General features: G+C 39.7%; 1 protein-coding gene across 2 annotated transcripts in view; it reads right to left on the reverse strand.

The window, feature by feature from the left end:
* scube3 (signal peptide, CUB domain, EGF-like 3) overlaps nucleotides 1–23,327 on the reverse strand; it is an 84,462-nt gene that overhangs the window by 53,550 nt on the left and 7,585 nt on the right. For both annotated transcript variants that reach the window (XM_031316725.2, XM_031316724.2), the window contains exons 2-3: nucleotides 6,653–6,775; nucleotides 3,296–3,421 (exon numbers count right to left, since the gene is read on the reverse strand). In XM_031316725.2, coding sequence (XP_031172585.1) covers nucleotides 3,296–3,421; nucleotides 6,653–6,775 — 249 coding nt within the window. The remainder of the gene's footprint in view (nucleotides 1–3,295; nucleotides 3,422–6,652; nucleotides 6,776–23,327) is intronic.

The following is a 23,327-nucleotide window of genomic DNA, read 5'->3' on the forward strand; positions in this document are numbered from 1 at the left end:
AAGTAAAAGGGCATTCGTTTCCCTATAGATTGCACAGGAAATTGAGCACTGCTGAATCAATACAAACCAAATGTTGGTCAATAGAAATCAAAGGAACATGTTTAGCTGTGTGTGTGTGTGTGTGTGTGTGTGTGTGTGTGTGTGTGTGTGTGTGTGTGTGTGTGTGTGTTTTCAAGCCAGCTTTTGTTCCTACCAGTGAGTCACTGCATGTCATTGTGGCATTTCCATTTTATTTAACCAAGACGTGTTGCCCTCTTGCTTTTAGTAATTTGTAGGAAAAAATAAAATATGACAGATCAAATTAGAAAACTCTCTCCATGTTTTATCTGCCTTTCCATTTTATGGGAGCATAAGAAATATCTTTATTTGTGTCTTTAAGTTCCAAATGGAGGTGAAATGTTGTGATTTGTGGTTGTAAAGAAAGGGAGTATTTGCTCAGATGTTTACAGTATTAAACTATTTGAGAGAGTTTAATTAGCAATGATAAGAGGGTATTTGGGTTTCTGTAGGACCTCAACCAAAACACATAGGTCATAAATGTGGGGACGGTGGTGCTACAGTGGGGAACTAATAGCCTCCCTGCATCTGGTTTTCATTCTAAAGAGGATGTGTGTTTTGGATTAAATTGACATTGATTCCTCTGTTTTTCCTAAGACTGAAAATCCTTTACAGCCTTGCCATGAAAGAGGTGTGGTGATTAAATACCATCCCTCCCTTACCTCTGCGAGATAATAGTCATGACAGTTATAAAAGATGTAATCAAGTTCTTATATGCTTCACTTCCTCTCTTCAGTGTGAATTTTGAGAGGGTACAATAGCTCCCTGTGAGGTAAATTATACAGTGAGTGACATCTCACTCCGCACAGACAGGAGCAGTGTGCTGTGATATTGCATTGCTTCCACCTTGCTGACTCCCTGACATCTTTGTGGGGTTTAGGGCAGTCAGAGGAGACCTCAGAAACCAGAGCGTCCCTGGCGAGGCACACCAGGCAGCGTTCTGCTTCACGCTCCGCCGCCTTCTGCCACCGCCCAATGTCACTATGCTGCCAACACATCCAATTACAAGGAGCCGTGTGGCACGCGCGGCAGCCAGCAAACAAAGAAGACATCGACAGGGATGAGCATGCATTGGCCTAACTCGCTTGTCCCTGAGCTGACGCTCTCTCACACACACACACACACACACACACACACACACACACACACACACACACACACACACACTACTGAGAGTTTAAACAGCACTGTAACCATGAAAAGCAGACGAAAATAATACAAAAATCACTGGAGCTTTGTGGAGACACAACATGGAGTAAATCCAAAGAGAAGCACCTTAAAGATCTCTAAACTCAGTGTGAACTTTTGAGGATCAGGTGAATGTCTCCTCCTATGCAGCCTCAGGCACATCTGGTCTATAAGGGCTCTGAGGGTCTGACCTCGTCTGGGAACCAGCTGCTTAGGCTCTCCACTCCAGGGCCAAGGGGACTAATCTTTTCTCAGGGGCCAAAAAGGAGCTTAAACCTGGAAGAGGAAGCTGGGGCCTTAACATGAAACCTCGGCTATACCTCTTCCTCTCCTCTCTTGTGTTTGTGCTGAGGATTATTTCCTTAGCAGAGCAGAGCGGAGGCATTAGAATGAGTTAAATTCTCAAGAAAAGAAGTCTTTAGTGTCCTTTCAGGTCTCAAGGCAAGAGTTGGATTTATCCTTGACAGCTACACCATTCTGTGGATATGTATGCCCTGTTTGCTATGCTTAAATGAGTAAATGTTTTTTTTTTATCTAAAAATAATTGGATCAATATCCTTAAAGGAAAAAGAGAGAATTTCTGAGTCAGATCTCAACCAAGAAGTCTTGCATACAGGTCATTTGCTGGGAAAAATAAAACATGGCAGAAGAAGAAAAAACGTGGAAAGCTCTCTCCGTGTTTGATCGTGTGTGTTTTACTATGACAAATTATATCAAAGGGATCGATGGATGCAACTCCGTTTGATGCAACAGCAGCAGCCACACAACCATTTATTGCAATTACACACCTGCACGCAAGGCAGGAGCTGATCCACAGCACAGCAAATGATCCATGCACAACTGAACGCCGTTGCTAAATGGCTTGGAAAATAGTATATACAAGTGCATGAGTGAGGAGGAGGCAGAGAGTGAAGGAAGAAGCGAAGAGACAACAGTAAGAGTGAGAGAAAGTGAGAATCTGAGGCATGAGAGCATCGACAAGTCAGGGCAGGTTTATTATCGATCTAAAGATGCGAGTGTTTTCCATTCCACCTTAATCCCAGCATTGCATGCACTTCATCAAGTAAATTGATACGAGTGTGTTGCCTCGTGTGCCCGCATGTAAAAGCGCCTTGGCAGTGAATCACTGTTAAGTGCTGATAAGGTTTTCTGTCATCACTTCACCTGAATATGAAATCCTCTGTAGCAAGGCACCCTTTACTTTCATCTGCAACAAGCTCACAGCAGCTACAAAGGGTTAGTCGGCTTTAACTATCAAGTGAAATGCATCATACTGAGTTTGTTACCAAGAGGGAGATGATTTCTGAGGAGCAGCGGGGTCTGAGACTTGGAGGTATCAAAACAAAACAAAGGAATGTAGGATGGGTGAATGGGGGAGAAGGAGCAAGCCAGAATGACAGAATGGAGGAGATGATGTCTATATTTAGCAGCTCCCAACAGCAGGAAGATCAGTGTTTTTTCCTCTTCATTTTATAACCTTCTAAAGCATAATATGTTCTCTGGTGAGGTTAATATGAATGGCACACTGTTGAAATATTAAACCATGGGAAAGTATGGTCGGCTGCTGCCGGCTCACTCAGAGCTCTCAGCTCAGGGTCGAGCTCTTCATAAATTCACCCCTTTTTGTCAGACTTATTAATAAAAGGTCTCTTTTTTACTTTTGTGAAAACACATTTGGACACTACCTGCAATGCAAAATGAGGAAATGGCTGATATCTGATGGAGCAGTCTAATAAGAACTCAATTCAGCCCTGAAACATATATTACCATTCATGATGTGACATTACACATGCAGAGAGAAGAATTTATGCAACCACATGTGTAATGTCAGGCTGAGTTTGTAATATGACACATGCAGTATAATGTATGGGTTCTCCTGACAAAAGCCCCTTATATAACATTTTCCTGCATAATTAAGTCATCTGCAGAAAATGTACTGTAGGGAAATAAAATCAGTTTAGCACTCACACAAACACACACACACACACACACACATACGCTGTGAGGTAATTGCACACACACTCCCCCACATCACACACTACATACTCACCTAGACAATTGTGCCCATCATGTGCCAAGCGGAAGCCATCATAGCATGTGCACCTGTAATTTCCTGGGATGTTGATGCACTCATGGACGCAGCCACCATTGTATTCAGTTGCACACTCATCAACATCTGCAGAGAGAAGATACATACAAGGATGTGAGAACAGGTCCTTCAAAACTAGAAGTAATCAAGATTCAGTTAGGAGCTAGGATGTAGGAACAGCATTAAAGGAACAGTTTGTCATTTTGGGAAATATGCTTATTTGCTTTCCAGCCGGGAGTTCGCTGTCCTGATACCTGATATCTGTCCATTGAATATTCAGCCAGTTAGCTTAGCTTAGTATAAAGACTGGAAACAGCTAGGCTCAGTCCGAAAATATCAAATTCCACTTACCATGACCTCTAAAGCTTGCTAATTAACATGTTATATCTCAAAGGGAATTGATATGCTCTTTAATCTCAGCAAGAAAGCAAATAAGCATGTTTCCCAAAATGTCAAAAAAATATTCCTTTTTAAATCTGTGAGAGCAATTGTTTGGTACAATACAGAGAAATAAAATGATCTGTTTTGTTCCATCTCTACTTTCAAAAGAGGTCTTATGAGGTAAACAGGGACGAGGCAACAGCTGTGCTAATTAGTTGGTTCACCTGTTACTGATGTAACTTGGGTATATGCCAGAGCTTCACTGAAACTGTTTTGTTTTTAAAGCCTAATAGGCCACTGATAGCCAAGACGTTATGCCATATTTAATATTTTAAAAAACTGTCCGGCTTCATGCCAAGACATTGCTTTTTCTCTTTGGAATGTTATTGTTGGCAGATTGTAAAAGCCCTCTACTGAGACCCAGAGAATGTTGTCAGTTGTGACAATTTGCAGCTATTTTTAAGTACGGAAATGTCCATTATACATATACAAAACACAAACAAAAAGGAAATACAGTTGAAAAATATAATTTATTGATGTGACTGTACGTCGTCACAAAGGAATCCCCATTACATTAGTACTGACATTATTGACATTACAGACTGACTGATAGCCAATACTTAATAAAAGGTGATTATTGACCATCAGTCCGATAAATGAATCCTACTCTAGAGTTCATCAGTCCGAGTAGCTAAAACTGAAGAACAGTGACACATTAGTAAGAGAGCAGAGGCCGGAAGATAAAGAGACACTGCAGATTGGCATGACAGCCTGAGAGGAGTTGTCTGTTATGGTTATGATGATGGTTGAGGGGCCCGTACTGAGGAGAGCCAGACAAGGTGGATTGAGAACACAGCGCACTTCCACTCAGCACTTACTGGCCCATTTAGGGCCGATGATCCCGGTCGCTCAGCTCCTCTCTTTGAGGCTGTCTCACTCTGGGCTTAATTGGACTTGACAGCAGATGGACTGAGACAAAGAAACTCTCCTACTCCATAGGCTGTCCTGCTCCCTGCTTCTCCACTTCCCACACATCTCTGTCATTCCCCGATCACAGCACACAATCAACCATCACTTTTCTACTCCTCTCTAAACCTGAAACACCCACCACATGTTTACACAAAAGTGATTTTTCTCCAATAGCTTGTCACATCCTCCTAAGTCAACTCCAAACTTTTCTCCCTTTACATCTACAAGATGTCGGTTTGAGTTTTATAAAAAAAAAAAAAAGGGAAGAATCATGGATTTAATTCTGAGGCTGAAATGTAATGGATGAAGAATAACAGTTTTTAGTTGGGTTTACTGACAAGATTCGTATACAGTATATAATAAAATAGGATATATCAGAGTTTAGATAGGTATGAATAATAGGAAAATATTATTATATTATTATATTCAACTTATACATCTAATTTATTAAGTAATTAAATAAATAAAAATCATTGAGAGTGGAACTGATTCTGTTCAAATGACTTTCAAAACTCCTGTTTATGCTTTAGGTGGTCATTTGGGGTTCATTGTCATATTTTATGCCTCAGAAAAACTACAGAGACCTCAAACAGAGTTCCTTCTTTTTGTTAATATCCCTCTAAAACACTGTCCACGGGAATCTCAAGAGGGAATTTTGTCCTAACATTGTGGAAGATACCCACAAGGTTTGACTAAATCAGACTGCTGAAGCCTCCTAGTAGCTTTAAACTTTGGAATAGATTATTTATACAAACCAAGGACTTAGGATTTTGTACGATAGGAAGGGGTCTTTTTCCAGCAAGCAAAACCTGCTTCAAAGTTCAAATAGACACATGACTATTATAAGACCGACTTGAAAGATTGTGAATGTATCCTTTAACAGTGTTGGACAAATCAGGAGTGAACCTGGAAGATAAAAACGTCAACTCATATGACTCAAAAAATCTCAGCTGTTGCTACAGGTTACATTGAACCAAGCCCTTAGATCACTAAAACCTAAAAATCAAACCTGAACCATAGACTATAAAGACAAGGTGGGTGGAAGTGGTAATGGGGATTAAGCCAACCAGCATGGAAACATGAGAATGCTTTCATTTTATTTTTTTAGTTCTGCTGCTCTCTTTTAACACAAATAGGTGCAGCAACAGGCGGTCACAAAGCATGCTTCTTAAATCTTACCACCAGTTACTGAAACTTTGAATTTTTTCTTATTTTTTATAAATGCTGCTTTAGAATTTCGAATGGTATGAGTATATCGGCCTTGAGGAGCCATCAGCTAACCTTCAGTTCAATGGAAACCCAACCTTGCACATACTTTACAATAGATTCAATAAAGTAAACTTTTATGACCTACAGGCAGGAGACCATGAAAAACACTCTGTCAAGTAAATGAAAGAATAATACTAGTAAGGAAAGATATGGCATTGTGAAATATGGTTTTGTAATAATACTAATAAAAGTTGTGGAATATAATGATCCTGAGGCTTTGGGCACATTGAAAAAGGCTAGAAAAACAGACTTGTGTCTGACAGTCTACGAGGCCTGCCTCTGGCTGTGGAAATATCCCTGACTGCTTGGCAGGGCCTCCGACTGCCGTTTCAGCCACTATCTTAATTCTCTCCTCCAACATGTGTAGGAAATTTACTGCTTCATTTCATCTTGTCACAAAGGAGCACTCTGCACCTGGCTTTCCCCTTCCTCTGACGCCACTCTCTCCCTCGCCTTTCCTCCTTCTTCAGGAGAGTCTTAAAGCTAATGACTTATGTTGAGTGAGACAGAAGGTTTTATCAAGCCTGTCACTGGCCCAGGGGCTTACCTTCAGAAAGATAAGGCAAATCAACATGAGAAATGTTCCTTTTACTTCAATGTACTGTAAAAACTCCTCGCTGTGCTTCCACAGAGGGGAGCAGAAGTTTGTGCCTCCAGCTACAGCTGAAAATGAGCGTATGAATCCGTTAAAACTTTTACCTTCACAATGTTTGCCATCCCCTTTATAGCCTGACTTGCAGATACATTTGTATGACTTCAGGGTGTTCTGGCAGATGGCATCGATGCTGCAGTTGTCAAGTGCCTCTGCACACTCGTCCACATCTAGAAAGGAGGAAAGGGGGGGGGGTGTTGATTAGTTGATGAAGCAGAAATGTTGTTGTTGATGGTGACATAGTTACGCCACAAAATACAGATTTTCGAAATGTCGAACTCCATGTAATTGATTGTGCTACATTGGACCACTCAGAGTGAAAGACCAAATACAAAAACACATTATAAGTTACTACAAAACATATTCTCATGATTGTGAGGTTAAACTTGGTTAAATTGGTGCCATTTTCAAGAACATGTTCTTCCAAAATTATGAACACACCCACTTATTGATTGTGCTGCAGTGGCCTTTAAGTGATCAACTGGACATTTGTCTCTGAAAAAAGGGCCATGAAATTTAAAGAAATATCTAAAAAAACAAAAACAAACAAAAAACAGCCTGAACAAAACAATGAGTCTTGGGGCAATGTCCCCAGTTAAGAGACAAACAAACAATGAAGTCTTGTAGTGGCTTTTAGCAATGTCATTAGTTTTGCATGTATTTGGTCAAAACATGTTGATGAATTGAAAGATTGACCTACTGTAACAACACTAGAGGAAAGGTCAGGAGATCACCAAAGTCATTAGGATTCCTTTCATTCATTCAGGACCATGGATATATGTACCAAATTTCTTTGCAATTCATCTAATAGTTGTTAGGATATTTTAATAAAGCCAAAAATCTCAACCTCATGGTGATGGCAGAGAAAAGGTAAGGGGATTGCCATCGTCTGCGGACCATGTATCTGTATGAAATTTCCAAAAATCCAGCCAATAGTTGTTGAGATATTTCAGTCTGGACCAAAGTAGCGGACTGACTGACAGACCAACATTGCCATCCCAAAAAGCCATGCTGCTAGCGTGACTAAAACCCAAACCAATAAAATGATAAAACAAGCACCCTTCAACTGGATAAAAAAAACACACATTTATATTAAAAAAAAAACAATAAAAAATTGATCTTAAAAAAAAAAAAAAAAATACACACATTTGAGCTTTTAAAATATAATGTACAGTATGAACTTTTTCATGCCCAGAGTAATGAATCACAGTTATGCTTGACACATTTTGATAGCCCTGAATAAAAAATTTGGGCAGACATAAAATAGCTAGGTATAAAAGGTAACTGTTGTGTAAGTGCTGGATTGAGTTTGAATTATAAAAGAAAGAATGTGATGAGATAAGAATGAAAATGGATTTAACCAGAAGCATGATCAGGTTTGCCTCATGGAGCCCCTAATCCCACCAAATCCCAGTTAACTAGCCCAGGTGTTTAGGATTACCCCCTGCGCACAGGGGAAGGGCAGCTTAACAAGGTTTACATAGCTTCCAATATCCACTCTTATCACAAGCCCTCTGCAGGAGCCGGCTGATCCCACTGGGAAATGACCTGCAACCTAAAACCCCTGAGCTTAGCATATTGCCTATATCTGCCTATTCCTAGAGGGCATGCAGTCTGCTGTGGACAGTGATGGTGCAAAATGCACAAAACTCTTCACAAGAGTCACAATTTAGAACCTAATATATCCATTACAAGGATTTTGAACACCCTGATGCAAACATAGTGGAGACATCACAATAGCAGTTTGTTAATGCTGGTATTGCGAGAGAAGGTACACAAAGCTACCCGGTCAGATTCATACCCATCCTGCTTTGACGCGAGTGAAGCGAAGTGTCTGAATCAAGGATAGATTTAACAAGACTAAGGAGAGAAACGTGGTCCACGCAAGAACGTGAATGCAGACGCTTAGAGTTACACAAGATCGATTTCACATGTTGCGTTCTGGAGAATGTCACCTGAAAATCGTAACTAGACGCAAGCGTGAGCTGAAGTCGGAGCGTTGCCACTGGGGCCGCTATAACATGAAACAACAAGAGAAAGCTGCCCCCTTCTGTTTGTGTTCACTTCTGTACAAAGCAACCTTTGCTGCCCATTTAAAGATTCTTTAACTGAACATGTCCATATTTATGACACTGCATCACCTCTTCATTCTGACACACATCCCATCGTCTATGTTTTAATTTTTCATCCTTCTGTGCGTACACATTCCGCTACAGACGCCATGTTTGTTTACTACTGTGGCCATGGAAATGCTGTGAGCTCTACATCACCTCCTTGAAGACTGACATTTTTCCTACCATCTTGGCCAGGCATTGTCATTAGTGTCTGCATATTTGCTTTGACCATGTTTCTGCCCCAACAGACTATGTGAAGCTGTACTTGTGTTTAAAGCTAAAGTCAGAATGCTAACAGCCCTGGTACAGAGCCTTACTCAACAGTATGCTGGGTGGTTCAATCCATATGGCTACTGTAGATAAGGACAGTCATTTGAAAAAATAAATAATAAATAATATAAAATACTGTAAAATAATATTTCTGATGAAAGGGTTAAGGGATTACCAAAGTGGTAGTCGAGCATTGCCAGACCTTCCTCCACAGCGCTGTGGAGGAGGGTCTGGCTAGTCCACACAGCATTCCGGGATGGGATAAAAATGTGCTGTTTACTGCCATTTCTTTAAACCAATCACATTCGTCTTGGGCGGTGCCAAGCGCCGAGCGGAGCCACGGTGCCAAGCGCCGAGCTGAGCCACGGTGCCAAGCGCCGAGCTGAGCCACGGTGCCGCTGCTAAATAGCCTCGGGAGGGAACTTGTTGTACATTCAAAGGTTGTTTTAGTCGTGCAACAGAAAACTCAGATTGGACAGATAGTCTAGCTAGCAGTCTGGATTTACCCTGCAGAGAACTGAGGAGCAGTTAACCATAGTCCTCATCAATCCACCGGAGTTTAAAATTACAACACAAAGAAAGCAGGAGGTAACGGACATCCGAATTTCCGGCAGAACACGAGCAATCCCGGAAGTGGAACGTCATGGATATAGACTACCAAAGTGCTGATAATTCAACCTAAGGGGGTAATTTACAAATCTGTACATGTACCTGTATCAGGATTTCATCTATCCAATAGTTGTCGGAACATTTCACTAAAAACCAAAAATGTCAACTCGCTGGTGGCTCTAGAGGAAAAGTCAAGGGATTCAATTGCCAAATTGGTAGAATTCAACCTCTGGGGACCATCAATCCGTCCAATAGTTACATATTTCAGTCTGGACCAAAGTGGTAGACAGCCCGACATTACCCTCCTGAGAGCCATGCTAGCTTTGCTAAAGAGTATTAAATGTCTGAGTCGAGGTTATAGGTTTCAAAATATTATAGTCTGTGAAGATGTACCAATTGTCAAAATGTTTAACATCTGCATTTTGTCACCTAATACAAAAATTGAGCATCAACAATGAGCTGTCCAAATAAAGCAATACCAGCTGAGGTGTTTTTGTACATTTGTATCATTCTAGTAAAGATTTGTCAGGTTTTATGTGTTTGTATAGTGTTTAAAGTTATGTGCAACATTCAGTAAGAAATATAGCACCTGGGACAGTTGTGGCTCCTCTCTTGCCAAGTTTGCACAAAGCCATTTAGTGATCCAAGAGCTGCCTGAGCCCGGCATTGATTTATATTATGTGAGAACAATATGGATTCACCGGAGAAGCAGCCTGGGTCCTTTCTCTTTACAGACTGTCTTCCAGGATAAGAATAAGAGAGGCAATGTGAGGAAGTGTTTTTCAATAGAGGAGGCATTAATCACAACAAAATATCTGTCTTATTGTCAGTTTTCTTGGTGCCAAGTCTCTGTTGTAATTAATATTCATTATGACAGAAACTCAAAGAAACCCGATTTTCATCTTGTTATTAATGTTCCCTTCTGGAGCATCAGTTCACTTTATCTTTCCAGTCTACAAGGTTGCCGCCTCTCACTTACTTTAAGGCAAACACAAACACACTCTCAGGCAACACACACACACACACACACACACACACACACACACACACACACACACACACACACACACCTCAAAACACGTCTGAAGTCGGAAACTGCAAGTACAATTCAAAGATTGACAGCGTACATCAGTTTAAAGGTTAATGATGAAATTAAAACACAAATATACAAAGATTGCAGACAAACTGTCAATTATATATTTGTTTCCGCCAAAACTCTGGGATATTTTCTCAAGTCAATTTTGCATCCAGAACAGTTTGATGCTGTTATTACTTCAGGCAATTGTTGAGTGCAAAAGAGTGGCACCAGATATTGGGCTGTAAGTAGCTCTAATGTTATGCAACTGCAATCTTATGATACAAAATGACTTCAGTTAAATTTTAAATTATGACAGAGAGCAGCTTGCTATGCATTTAGGGTTTAAAACAAACAAAACAGCCTCTATGTTTGGTAAAACCACCTCAATTATGTAACCAACTGTGTAAAAGCTGCTCCATCCTCAAAAGTCTCCCTCCAATCTATAAAAGGCTGGCAAATCTGCACTACATCTTTGTGCAAATATTAACTTTCAATTTCTGTAGCATAGTACAGTTACAGCACCAGCTAACAATTCTCCAACAGTGAATATGTTACTTCACGAACATGTAAAAATAACTTGTTTGCCTACAGTGAGAGACCCATTTACCAAGATCTGCAAATCAACTGGGACACAATGAGACAAGCAATTTGTGACTCCCACATTCCCATTGCCTTTGATGTGAGGTGCACAAAATGAAATAAAAACAATTAAAGCAGCCATATTATGCTCATTTTCAGGTTCATAATTGTATTTTAAGGTTGTACCAGAATAGGTTTACATGGTTTCATTTTCAAAAAACACCAGTGTTGGGCAAGTTACTTCCAAAATGTAATACATTATAGATTACTAGTTACTGTCATTTGAGAGTAATTAGTTATATTACAATATTACTGTCTCTGAATTGTAATGCGTTACACTACTTTTGCATTACTTTTGAGTGACTTTCACCAAAATAACAGGGGAAGTTTGATTTGGCAGCTAGCTTGTGAATTTCACCACCGGATCAATAAAGTCTCCTATTTATCCACTTTAATACATCATAGATTATTCATATTTTGTATAATTAATATAAATATGCAAAGTAACTAAATCTATAAAAAAAATAGATAAGTAAAACGTATAATAGGCAAGTAGGAGAAAATGAAAGTACTCAATTAAAAGTACGGCATTGTTGTAAAATGTTTGTTTATAGCACTTGAATAAGAAATTCATGTTGTTTAGTTTAAAACACTCTAAAGGAAATGTTCAATTATAGTGTGATTAAAACTCACTATTTACATTATTTACAGTACTTGATTTACAGCTGGTTTGTGAAAGGGTAGCCTACACAACCTTATTTAACAGTAATTTAGTTTTACTGCGAATAGTCACAGGAAGTGCTTTTATTTTGAAGTATGCTACACGGAAGTTATCTGTTGTGTAGCCTACTCTTGCTAGCTTACTGAAATGCAACCAGGATGCAACATGTCCGTCAGGCTCAAGTTGTTCACTTTCTTGTTTGTAAAACTGCAACATATTGAACAGTAAATGGTCACAGTAAAAGACAAGCGCTTTTGGTCGTCATTCGAAGCCATTCCACTACAGGCAGAGTTACTCTCCACGGCTGATAAAATGCAATGATATTTACGTGTAGCAAGCCTCATCATTAATTCCCGACATGTTTATATCTGTCAGCCGCTGACGTACCGTCACCTGTTGGGACATACATGCTGTCCGTACCGTCTCTTGTTCTGGCTCTGACCACGGGAACAGAAACAGGACAGCTCACTTCAATGCAGCGTAATAACTCCTGAAAATAATATCCATCTCGCAAATGTATTTGTCTCTGCAGTCATCTCAACCATCGAATACAGCGACAGGAAAATAATACAGCTTTTTTTTTTCCTGTGAAGAAATGTGTCGCGGTGTTGGTGAATTCTTAAAAAAAACAATGCACCACTAAATGCTGCGTTAAAATGCGTTGTAACTCGCGTTACTGAGATTGTAACGAGTATAATATTACCGAAATTTAATTAGTAATGCGTTATATTACTGCGTTACAGCAAAAAGGAATACATTACTGTAATTGCGTTACTTTTGTAACGCGTTACTCCCAACACTGAAAAACACCATATTTTTGTTGTACTGCACCGCTCTCTCTCACTGCTGCAACTCCTCTTTTCAGCTGGTCTCTGTTTTAGCTACAGAGTGAGACCTCTTTTCTTCTTCTTCTTCTGTACTGTCTTTGATTGCACATGTGCAGTAGCTCAGATGTAGATCATGTCAGCTAGCTAGCTCCATAGACAGTAAAAGAAAGGCTGTTTCTACAACTTCGGTCAGTTACAAGGCAGGATTAGCTGGGAGACTTCTAAATGAGGGCGCACATGTAAGTAGTTTTTTTATTTTGTAGATTATGGTGAACTTGTGTGTGTTGTAGCAGTGCTTTGCTATTGAGAACGAGGTAGCATGCTAGCGTTAGCATGCTAGCATTAGCATTAGCGTTAGTATGCTAACGCTAACGCTATGAGCTAATGGTTGCGGTTAGCCTGCTCGTTTGCCGATTTTGAACAGCTCACCCAGAGACTGAAGGCAGGACACATTCAGAAACCGTATCTCACTCTAAACAGCATGGATGGATTTTTTTCAAAGTTTGTATGTGTGTGGAAGCACCAGAGACACAAAATAACACCCCAAATCCCATAAAAAGTGATTTTTTTCATAATATGGGCACTTTAAGAGATCCTGGCCCACAAACTATAATAGTCTGTGTCTGTCAAAGCATTGTTTAGAAAATCCTCCCATAAAAATTCATGGAAAATTTCCAACAGACACATGGACGACAAACCTAAATGTGCTGGTCTAGTTGGAAACCCAACATGTCTTTGCCGTGGAAATAAACATGTCAGAATCAATATATCCTTATGTTCAGTCCAGAGGATGATCATCTGAACGCTTGAGGAAAAAAAACATGCAGCGTGCTCAGTAATGCTGCTCTGGTAATTGACTCATGCCCAAGATGAAAAGATTGTGTTTTTCATTGAGAGTTTCTTTAATTCTTTTGTGTTGAGAAATCACAGTTGTTGGGAACAAGTTAAGGCAGCGGAGGATGAAACCGGCGCTTCGAGACAAGGATGAATAAACAAAGTCAAAACAAGAAAACCAAAGAAGAAAGAGAAGTTGGGCAATGCTCAGATGTTTAAACAGTTTCCTCCGGTGTATGTGTCATTTTGAATATTGCTGCTGTCGCAGCTCTCCTCTGGTTCATGCACTTTAAAGCCACTGACATTCACAGAGTTCAATGATTTTGTTGGATGAAAACAAGTCGTACAATAATGAAGCATGTTCTCTCTCCCCTGAAACCGATTCACTTCATGCTATTCTATTGTATGCTCAATAAAACTTTAAACTTTGCCGTGTGTCAAACTCCTACATCCCTAAATGCATCGTCACATGCTCTTGACTCAGCAAAGCAGACTTTTGTGGCGGTAGGAGGGTTGCAGGGCTAGGTTAGCATATATTGTAAATGGGATTTATTATAATTATATTAAAGTTGCTGGATAAAACATCTTAATGTCCTCAGAGATGGTTATTAGTTAAGTTACTCTGAAAACCCATTAGTCCATTTATTCCAAAGTAGCCCCTACATGTAGGTCAGAGCTGCCGGCTAAGGGCTGCTGGCCGTGGAGGTGAGACCCTGTCAGAGGTGCTTTTCCTCTCTGATTTATGAGAAGGCCATGGGATAAGCAGTGTATTTAGCTGGGCTGGCTCGAGGGGGTGTTAGCAGGAATAAAACTCAGAGGGTAGAGCACGAGTGTGTGGGAGAACTGTAAGGCCGAAGGTGTGTAGTTCAAACATAGGGTAATGTTTACTTTGAGTGTTGAGACCCTCACTGTTTGCTTTGCCCCAAACCTGCCCCCCTCCAACCCATCACCTTTCCTTCAGATACAGAAATAGACTGAGTGGAGCTGGGACACCCAAAGGTGTAGCTTTACTCGCGCTGCCTGCAGCCAACTTCAAAATAAAATAGTCCAAAAAATATGGACCAAGTGATGCATTCAGTCAGCGAGGGGCAGCAAATTATTCAGCTGTGTTTTCCTGACAGAATGATTTGTTGCAACATTTGAACAGTTGCGGTTTCGCATTAGAGATAAAACATTCTTTCTTGACAAAAGCATTTTCAGATGAAATCCTTCATTTTCAGGAGCTCCTTGCGGCAAAGGAGGAAGGGTGCTGGGTTCAAGTCCATAAAACGGTGTTCTTGGGATCACAGCGTTTGTCGTACTGCGTATAATTACAAAGGGACAAGTATTGTAATTATCCATCTTAGAACCACACTTACACTATACTTAGGGTTGTGGTTGTGCAGGATGGGGTTAAGGTCAGGATAATTACTCAAAGCAGCAGAGAGAGCAGAGAGTCTGAATGGCTGTACTGTATGAAAGACAGACAGTAGCACTGCTTTTATCTACTGGCTGTAAATCAGCCATTTGATGATATGATGTTTAACTCACACATCTGTTGTAAAACAAAGCAACAACCTGGAAAAGTGGCTAATTTCCTGGGTGTTGATTTGAGATCAGTGAAACAGAAAGAAAATTGTTTCCGACCACATATATATTTTTTTTTTCATGTCCGATGTTCCTGTAAACTACATAATCCTCCTCCAGACATGTTTTTAGACAAATAAAATGACAGCTTTTAATAATAATTTCGGTTTAATTTGTTACTTCCACTAATAAGTTTAATTACCTTGTTAAAAATTCTTAAAATGACTCAAAATCTACTCTTTCACCTTTGTCCAATAATGCAGAATCTATTGACCATTTCTTACTTTGAACACTACTGGATACAAGATGTCGCTCACTGAAAAGTCATCACTCAATTGGCCTCCAAACTATTCGAGATGTCATAAAGTCATGCCGTTAGGTATGCATCTTATTCTCAGATATAAAAGGTGAGCATAGGGAAACTTTCAGTAGATGAAACTCTGCACATACGTCATTCTGCACAGCTCAAACGTCAAAGTAACACAAAACAAGCAAAACTAATTTTGGAAAGAGGGGGACTTTAAAATTAGCACATTTATACAAATAATGTACCCACATGCAGCCATAATGCTACTACATATGCTTGAACCAAATCAAAACTGCTAGATTCTGTAAAAAAGTAGTATATGCACAATGCATCACATTAATAATAGCGTTTTGAATGTGTCTACATCTAGTGCTATATATGGTACGCACTAATAAGAGGAAGTAAGGACGAGGTTGTGGAAAGGACAGGAACTATGGCTGGTTGTTGCAACATTATCACAGCACACTGTAAAAATTTTGGGTTTTTCAAAATGTGCAGGGCAGCAGACTGGGCAGCAGACAAAAAAAAAGGTTTTGATGAAATGCAGACGTCAACATTAACACAAAATTTAGCATCTCTCCCCCCTCTTGCCCAGATCCCCTTCAGCTAATGAAGGGACACACTGTTGGCTGTCCAGCAAGCCTCTAAAAAGTTGTGAATAAAAATATCAACTGCTTCCATTCGGGATATTTACACTCATCCTTCACACACTCTAAATGTTTAGGAATCATGACCACTGACTGATCCTGTGCTTTCAGAAACTGTGATCACAACTTCAAAACCCTGGGTCCCTCCCTACTTGTGTCCACCAACCATGAAGCCTCAGATTAATCTGAGGCCAAAGGGAAAATGAAAAAAAACATGCAAGCTGAGTTTAAGGAGAGCAATATCATGTTAACATGCTGAAAGACTATCTATGCCTTTACCTTGTTTACACCCAAGAGTGCACAGGACTTCCTTTTTATTATTTATGTTTACTGATTGTCTATTATTTATGTCTATTAGTTGTGTGACACAATGACAGTAATGACTGGACCTTATTATGTTTGTATATTCCTTAAAGGGGGACTCCACCAATTTTACACATGAAGTTCAGTTTCCTGACTGAGGGAGTACTACTCCCTCAGTCAGTTTTCCAAAGTTTGAACAAAATAACCCTGATGATGTAATCGAATGAAAGACGTTATTGAGTGGCATTATGGGAAATGTAGGAGTTAGTGTTTTTAAAGTGTGACCCATACTAGAGGCTAATTGTCTCTAAATGTTTTGACAATTCTTTTTTAATGTTTTTTGGGAGTCCCCGACTTTGTAGAAGTGCGATGGTAAAAGGCTGGAGTACCTCTTTAGTTGTATTAGGGCTGCTAAAACTATAAAACTAGCAAATCTTTGGCATTTTTGCAGTCAGTTTTCAAAATTGATTTATCAACTAATCGTTGCAGCTCTAATTTATATTTCTGCATGTTCATTCTGTGCAAAATATATTTCCTAAGATTGAATTGGTGTATTCATTCATCACTTCATTTCACATTTTAATCAAGTCCCTAAACTATGCACCCTTTTAATTTCCAGCAGAACAAAAGTGGAAATTATGGAAACAAAGTGGAAATAGTGACCCTGTAATATTCTAAGATGTTTTTCTTCCAAGAACTCGCTCAGCTATTTCAGTCCAAAATAATAATGTACTGCTTTATTTTTTTATTCTACAACTGTCTGATTCTGTATACAGTACACTGATATATAATTAATGTGTATTCGGGGTGATCGGCTAACTCAAACCAACACATACAAGACCTTTGTATCTGCTTCTTCAATCTATTGATGTCTTTATCGTGTGTGCTTTCCAATAAAACAGACAGTGACAACAGACTGCAGAGTAAAGAGCAAGTGGACTCACCTTGCTCCATTTATAAAACCTATCTCAGACTCAAACTCTCTAAATAAATAATGGAGATTCTCTGTGATTTTGATCATAGACCAAGCATCTGGTGCTGTGCCTTTTCTTTTAGCATGTGTGGTCTTAATAGACTATGACTCACCGACCTCCGGACCACCTCCAGAAGAAAAACACTTATTACAGTAATTAAGTGAATCATAGAGTAATACTAAGAGAGCGCAGGGAGAGCCTGACATGACACACTCTACTCTAAGTGTCGGAAGTCTAATACATACCACACCGAATAATTGAGCATAACTTGTAACCGTTTCCCATAAGTAGTCAAAGTGACAAGAAATTCATTTGTACCTTTTAAGGGATTTTTCACCCTTCTTGGCATGTGTCCTCCACTGTTAATGACTTCTTGGCCTCATACAGCATATTTTATATACGGAAAGGGTGGCACTTAGTCCAGCTGTATACCTTATATTTATACAACCAGAGCTAACTGACATGACACTCTCCCCTCTGCACACAGCAATTACATTCATTGGTGGTTGCTTTAACCAGATAGAGTACTGACTATAACGATGGCAACGTAGGAATTACAGCACAAGTGTGATATTTTTAGTTGTTTCCTGTCAAACTGAGGTATAAAGTGAATGGTTCTCTGTGTAAGCTGTGCAGCAGGCATTAACTACTAAAGCTCAGAAATGTGAAATTCAGTAGGCTGGAACTGACTGGATATATGCTTCGTTTAAATGCTGTGAGACAGCATAATCACCTAATGCAAACATTTCTCATATACAGACATATCAAGTGTTTGATGGCCTCTCCATCACTGCTCCTACTGTATTTCAATCAGACTGTGTAAGAGGACGCCAGAGCACAAAATACAAATATCTCAAAGGTTTTTCCTTCACGTAAGGGAAACATGTGAGGGCATATTTGGAGTTTTCCTGGAAAATATTTGTCACTGAAAACATATAAAATCAATCACATGACCTGCAACTAACCCTGAATAATTTCAAATATTTTGATAGCAGACAATGTGAGTTGTAATGACAAGAGTGAATCAGTTATAATTCAGCCAATTGTTGGATGAAGGTCTGCAACCAAAAACATTTTCATTATCAAATTATCTGCAGTCTTTTATCGATTCATCATTTTGTCTATAAAATGTCCAATATATTTTGGCAGAGCCCAAGTTGACATCTTGAATGTCTTGCCTTGTCCAACCAATAGTCCAAAACCCAAAGATATGAAGTGTGCTATCATACACTGTATGACAAATAAAAGCAATAAGTCCTCACATTTGAAAAGCTGAACCCAGCATGTGTTTGGTATTTCAGCTTGAAAAATAGTTGTCGATTCAGTTTCTGCCGATTGACTGGTCAATTAATCATCACGATGCCATTTTGATTATTATTGAAAACAAGAATAAATGTTGTGCTGAGATTGCAACCTTGGTAAATGAAAAAGATGGCAGCATTACCAGCCAACTTATTCCCTGTTATATATTGTTCTTATTCTTATTCAATCAGTCAGTTAATATGTTAATGTTATTATGTTAATATTTCATAGTCATAGTTAATATTTAATAATAATATACTGCACTGTTCAATCCCTGCACTGTTCACTTTTGCACTATCAACATTGCACACAGTCTACCATAGCACCTTATCATGGTCATTGCATTTCTGTGAGTGTTTTTTATTATTAGGGGTCCAAGCCCGAGTCTGCAAGAACGGGCAATAGCAAAGCTATGCCGTTCGCACAGCAGGGCTGTAGAACCCTATTGTTTTTCTACTGATTAATCATACATTATTATTCTTCTCCGCCTAAAACTCAGCCTAAACCGTACATGGTGGGGGGTAGGGCTGAACGATTAATTGCATTTGCGATAATATCGCGATATGTTAAAACGCGATTTCCTAATCGCAAAGGCTGCGATTTGGTCACATGACTCGCAAGAGCAAATCAGTCTGCACTCCGCAGAGAAAGCATCAACTTAGCACGCTAATGCTACGTCGTACCTTGAACTGATTTCTGTCATTCAAACAACTCTGAGTTGTAGTTTAAAACTTTTACAGCCATTTTAATAAAATGAAGGGTTTTATTCTGGTTCGAGTCCATACGTGCAGTTAATGGATACAGACTGAAGAACAGAACTGAAGGCTCGGTTGGCAACTAGCTCTGATTAGCGGTTAGCTCCGGTTAGCGGTTAGCTCCGTTATAAAGATATGGAGTGGAGGAGCTGCCACTGAGAGGGGTAACAACCAGACTCTGATAAATGACGTTCGGGGAGCTTTCACAGCAGCGTGGCCGCGGTGTTTCAACGGTTTTATTAGTACAGTTAATCCCACGGCAAGAACACCAGCAACTAGCTAACGCAACGATAGCCTCTCTGAACAAGTGCACACATAGCACGCAACTTCCCGAGGGGGAGGGGCTGGAGGCAGCTCCTCTGCACTGTAAAAAAAAAAAATACACTGTTGTGTGTGTGTGTGTGTGTGTGTGTGTGTGTGTGTGTGTGTGTGTGTGTGTGTGTGTGTGTATATACTATAATTTTACTTTTTTAACTGTCTAGTGTGTAATTGTGTGTTGTTCATACTATAAAATGATTTATTGTTTGTCTTTGTTGAATAATACAGAAGACAAAGCTTAAAAAAATAATCGAATCGAAATCGCAATATTTGGGAAAAAAATCGCAATTAGATTATTTTCAAAAATCGTTCAGCCCTAGTGGGGGGTTGGCAGTTTCAGGAATGGTCCAGAACTCCGCAAGGACCTCAGGCGCAAAAATAGACCCACTTCCACCACTAGGTGGCGCTATAGCAGAAAAAACACGTTTGGCCCTATAACTCCCACACCGTACACCATACATTAAAAAACCATACATCCACGCGTTCTCTGGATCCAACTGAATCACGAGATATAGGCCACGTTCATTTCCGCCTAAACTTTTATGCGTGAAAAATCGCGATTTATCAAAAACCTACTTTTTCGAACTCCTCCTAGACCGTGCGACCGATCGGCACGAAATTTAGCAGGTAGCATCTCCAGATGGGCCGGACAAAAGGTTAATAAAAATAATTTTGATAGGATAAAAATTGCGCATATTACACACAAACACATTTGTGTAGCTAACTATGAAAACACCAACTTTGCCATATCTCGGCCAAAATAAATGCCATCAACGCCAAACTTTAGATTCTTGTTTGACATGACACTCTGAAGGTCACCCACACATTATACAAAAATTGGCCACTAGGGGGCGCTACAAGTACAAAAAGTTTATATCTCATGAACCGCTCATCCGATTTTTACAGAATTTGTTGGGTACCATCTAGGGCCACTCCTGAGGCCAACCCTTGAGTGGGGTACTGAGGGGTCAAAGTGGGCGTGGCCTATGGGACCCACGTCTAAATTTAGTACTTACACTAACGTGAACAACTTTAAATTTACAGGATAGATAGACAATGGGTCATGGACCACACCTACCAAAAAATTACACATGTGGACCACTAGGTGGCGCTATCATGTTTTTTTTTTTGCCTTTAACTCCCACATTACACATCGCACATTAGAAAACCATACATCCACATGTTCCTTGAATCAAGCTGAATCACATGATATAGGCCACGCCAATATGTGTGCACAATATCGCGCAATGCACAAAACCAACTTTTTCGAACTCGCCCTAGGCCGTGCGACGGATCAGCACGAAACCTGGTACGTAGCATCTCCAGATGGACCTGACCAAAATTTACTCAAGGAATTTTGCTACAAAGTAGTAAAGTATGACGTCGCGGCTCGCACCTCTTGATACTTACCCTACGTTTGCCTCCCCGTCGCCCGGCTTCGGGTTCCGCTTTCGCGCGCTCCCCGGGGCGTCGGGGGCAACTGGCGTGGGTGGCTTGGGCCCCGTCATAACTGCTTGCAGTTCTAGTTATTTTTATTCTTATGTATGTGTGATATACAGTCATATGAAAAAATTAGGACACCCATGCTTAAGTTGACTAAAAAGAAGAATAAAAAAAAGAATTAAAAAAATCATCTTTTGGAAATTGATCTTAATGCCTTAATTAAAAAAAATGAGGAAAAATCCAACCTGTAAGGACACCAATTTTCTTTGTGAATGAATAATGTATCGTAAATAAATAAATGTTCTTCCTTAAAATACAGGGGGCATAAGTTAGTACACCCCTATGTTAAATTCCCATAGAGGCAGGCAGACTTTTATTTTGAAAGGCCAGTTATTTCATGGATCCAGGATACTATGCATCCTGATAAAGTTCCCTTGGCCTTTGGAATTAAAATAGCCCCACATCATCACATACCCTTCACCATACCTAGAGATTGGCATGGGGTACTTTCCATAAAATCATCTCTCAATGTAAATCAAACCAGCTATGGCTACCAACTGATCTTTTTAGTCAACTTTAGCATGGGTGTCCTAATTTGTTCACATGACTGTATGTGTGTGTATGTGTTTGTTGTGTTAAGGTTGTCTAAGCTACTGGATGCCTAAAATTTCCTTCAGGATGAATAAAGTATCTATCTATTTTTTCCATATTCACATCTCTAATTGTCTTTCTGCTGCATATTTTCTGTAAAACATGGTTGTGTATCATCAAATTATTATTAGTGGCTAAATTCAAAGTGTGCCCTATAATTAAACAGTGCAGCAAAATGCCATGTCTGGCGACTTTACATAGGTTTATGTATAATTATAAAAAATTATATTTAACTGTTGACATTGTGTATTATTAAAAAAAAATGTAATTCAAAAGTTCTTGCACTCACATTTCCACCAACTGACACCCACTTATCTAGACTAGTTGACACAAAGCATGCCCCTGTCTGTTCATTCTAAGAATGTGCAAGTCATTTTAAAAATTACTAAATGTTCTCATCAGTCACATTTCTTGCAATATTTCAGACACCTGGACAAAGGAAGTACCAAATTTAAACTTGTGAATGACACAGGTGAACCATATAATACTACAGTAAATCAGATACTGTGATGATTGCAGATGATGCTAAAAAGGGCTGAATGCCTGTAGAGCTACAATGACTAGCTGATTAATCATTTAGCTTATAAACAGCATATTATTTGGCAACTATTTTGTTGATTAATTGAGAAAAAAAATGTTTTTCTTGTTTTCCTATTCTTCTACGATAGTAAACTGAATATCTTTGGACTGTTGGTTGGACAAAACATTTTAGGACATTGGGCTCTGGGAACTTTATTCCTACTATTTGCTAACATTTTATAGACCAAATGCTTAAATGAAAAAATAATTGGTAGATTAATCGATAATAAAACTAATCCCTGGCTGCAGCCCAAATGCCGGATGACGGATGGTGTAATGATTTAAAACAAAAGAGCCATGAACAACCAGTGCTTGCCATTAATCAACAGTATAAGCTATTACAGTCTGCAATAAATATATATCTGGAGTTCACCGGGGGTGATTAAATACTGCAGAGGCTCATATGTTTTTTCCCATGCCTCTGTCCATTAGGAAAGTCTCAAATTCATCAGTGAAGTCATCCCTCTTTCTACCCAGAATGCATTGGCCAGAACTCACCAAATAAATAACTAGCCTTTTTTATTTGGATCTGGATTCCTTGATGTATTGGGTTGGATTTTTCCATTACTAAGCAGAATAAGAGCATTTCCTTTCACTTCCAGCAGTCTCTAAAGCTGGCGCTCACCACCAGGAATGTAAACACACACAGTCTGTAAACAAGGCTCTCTCTGACCCCCAACCCCCCTCCGACAACGCTGACCACCGCAGACCAGCCTAATGACGTCCCTCGCTGACTCCCCCAAACTCTCAAAGAGAGACGCAGCCCCATTATTCAGCCGAGAGGTCACACGGGGGAGCGGGGATAAGGGCGAAAGAGGAGATAGTAGAGGATGGTAGAGCGTCAG

This window comes from Sander lucioperca, chromosome 12 (assembly GCF_008315115.2).
Source record: "Sander lucioperca isolate FBNREF2018 chromosome 12, SLUC_FBN_1.2, whole genome shotgun sequence".
NCBI classification, from domain to species: Eukaryota; Metazoa; Chordata; class Actinopteri; order Perciformes; family Percidae; genus Sander; species Sander lucioperca.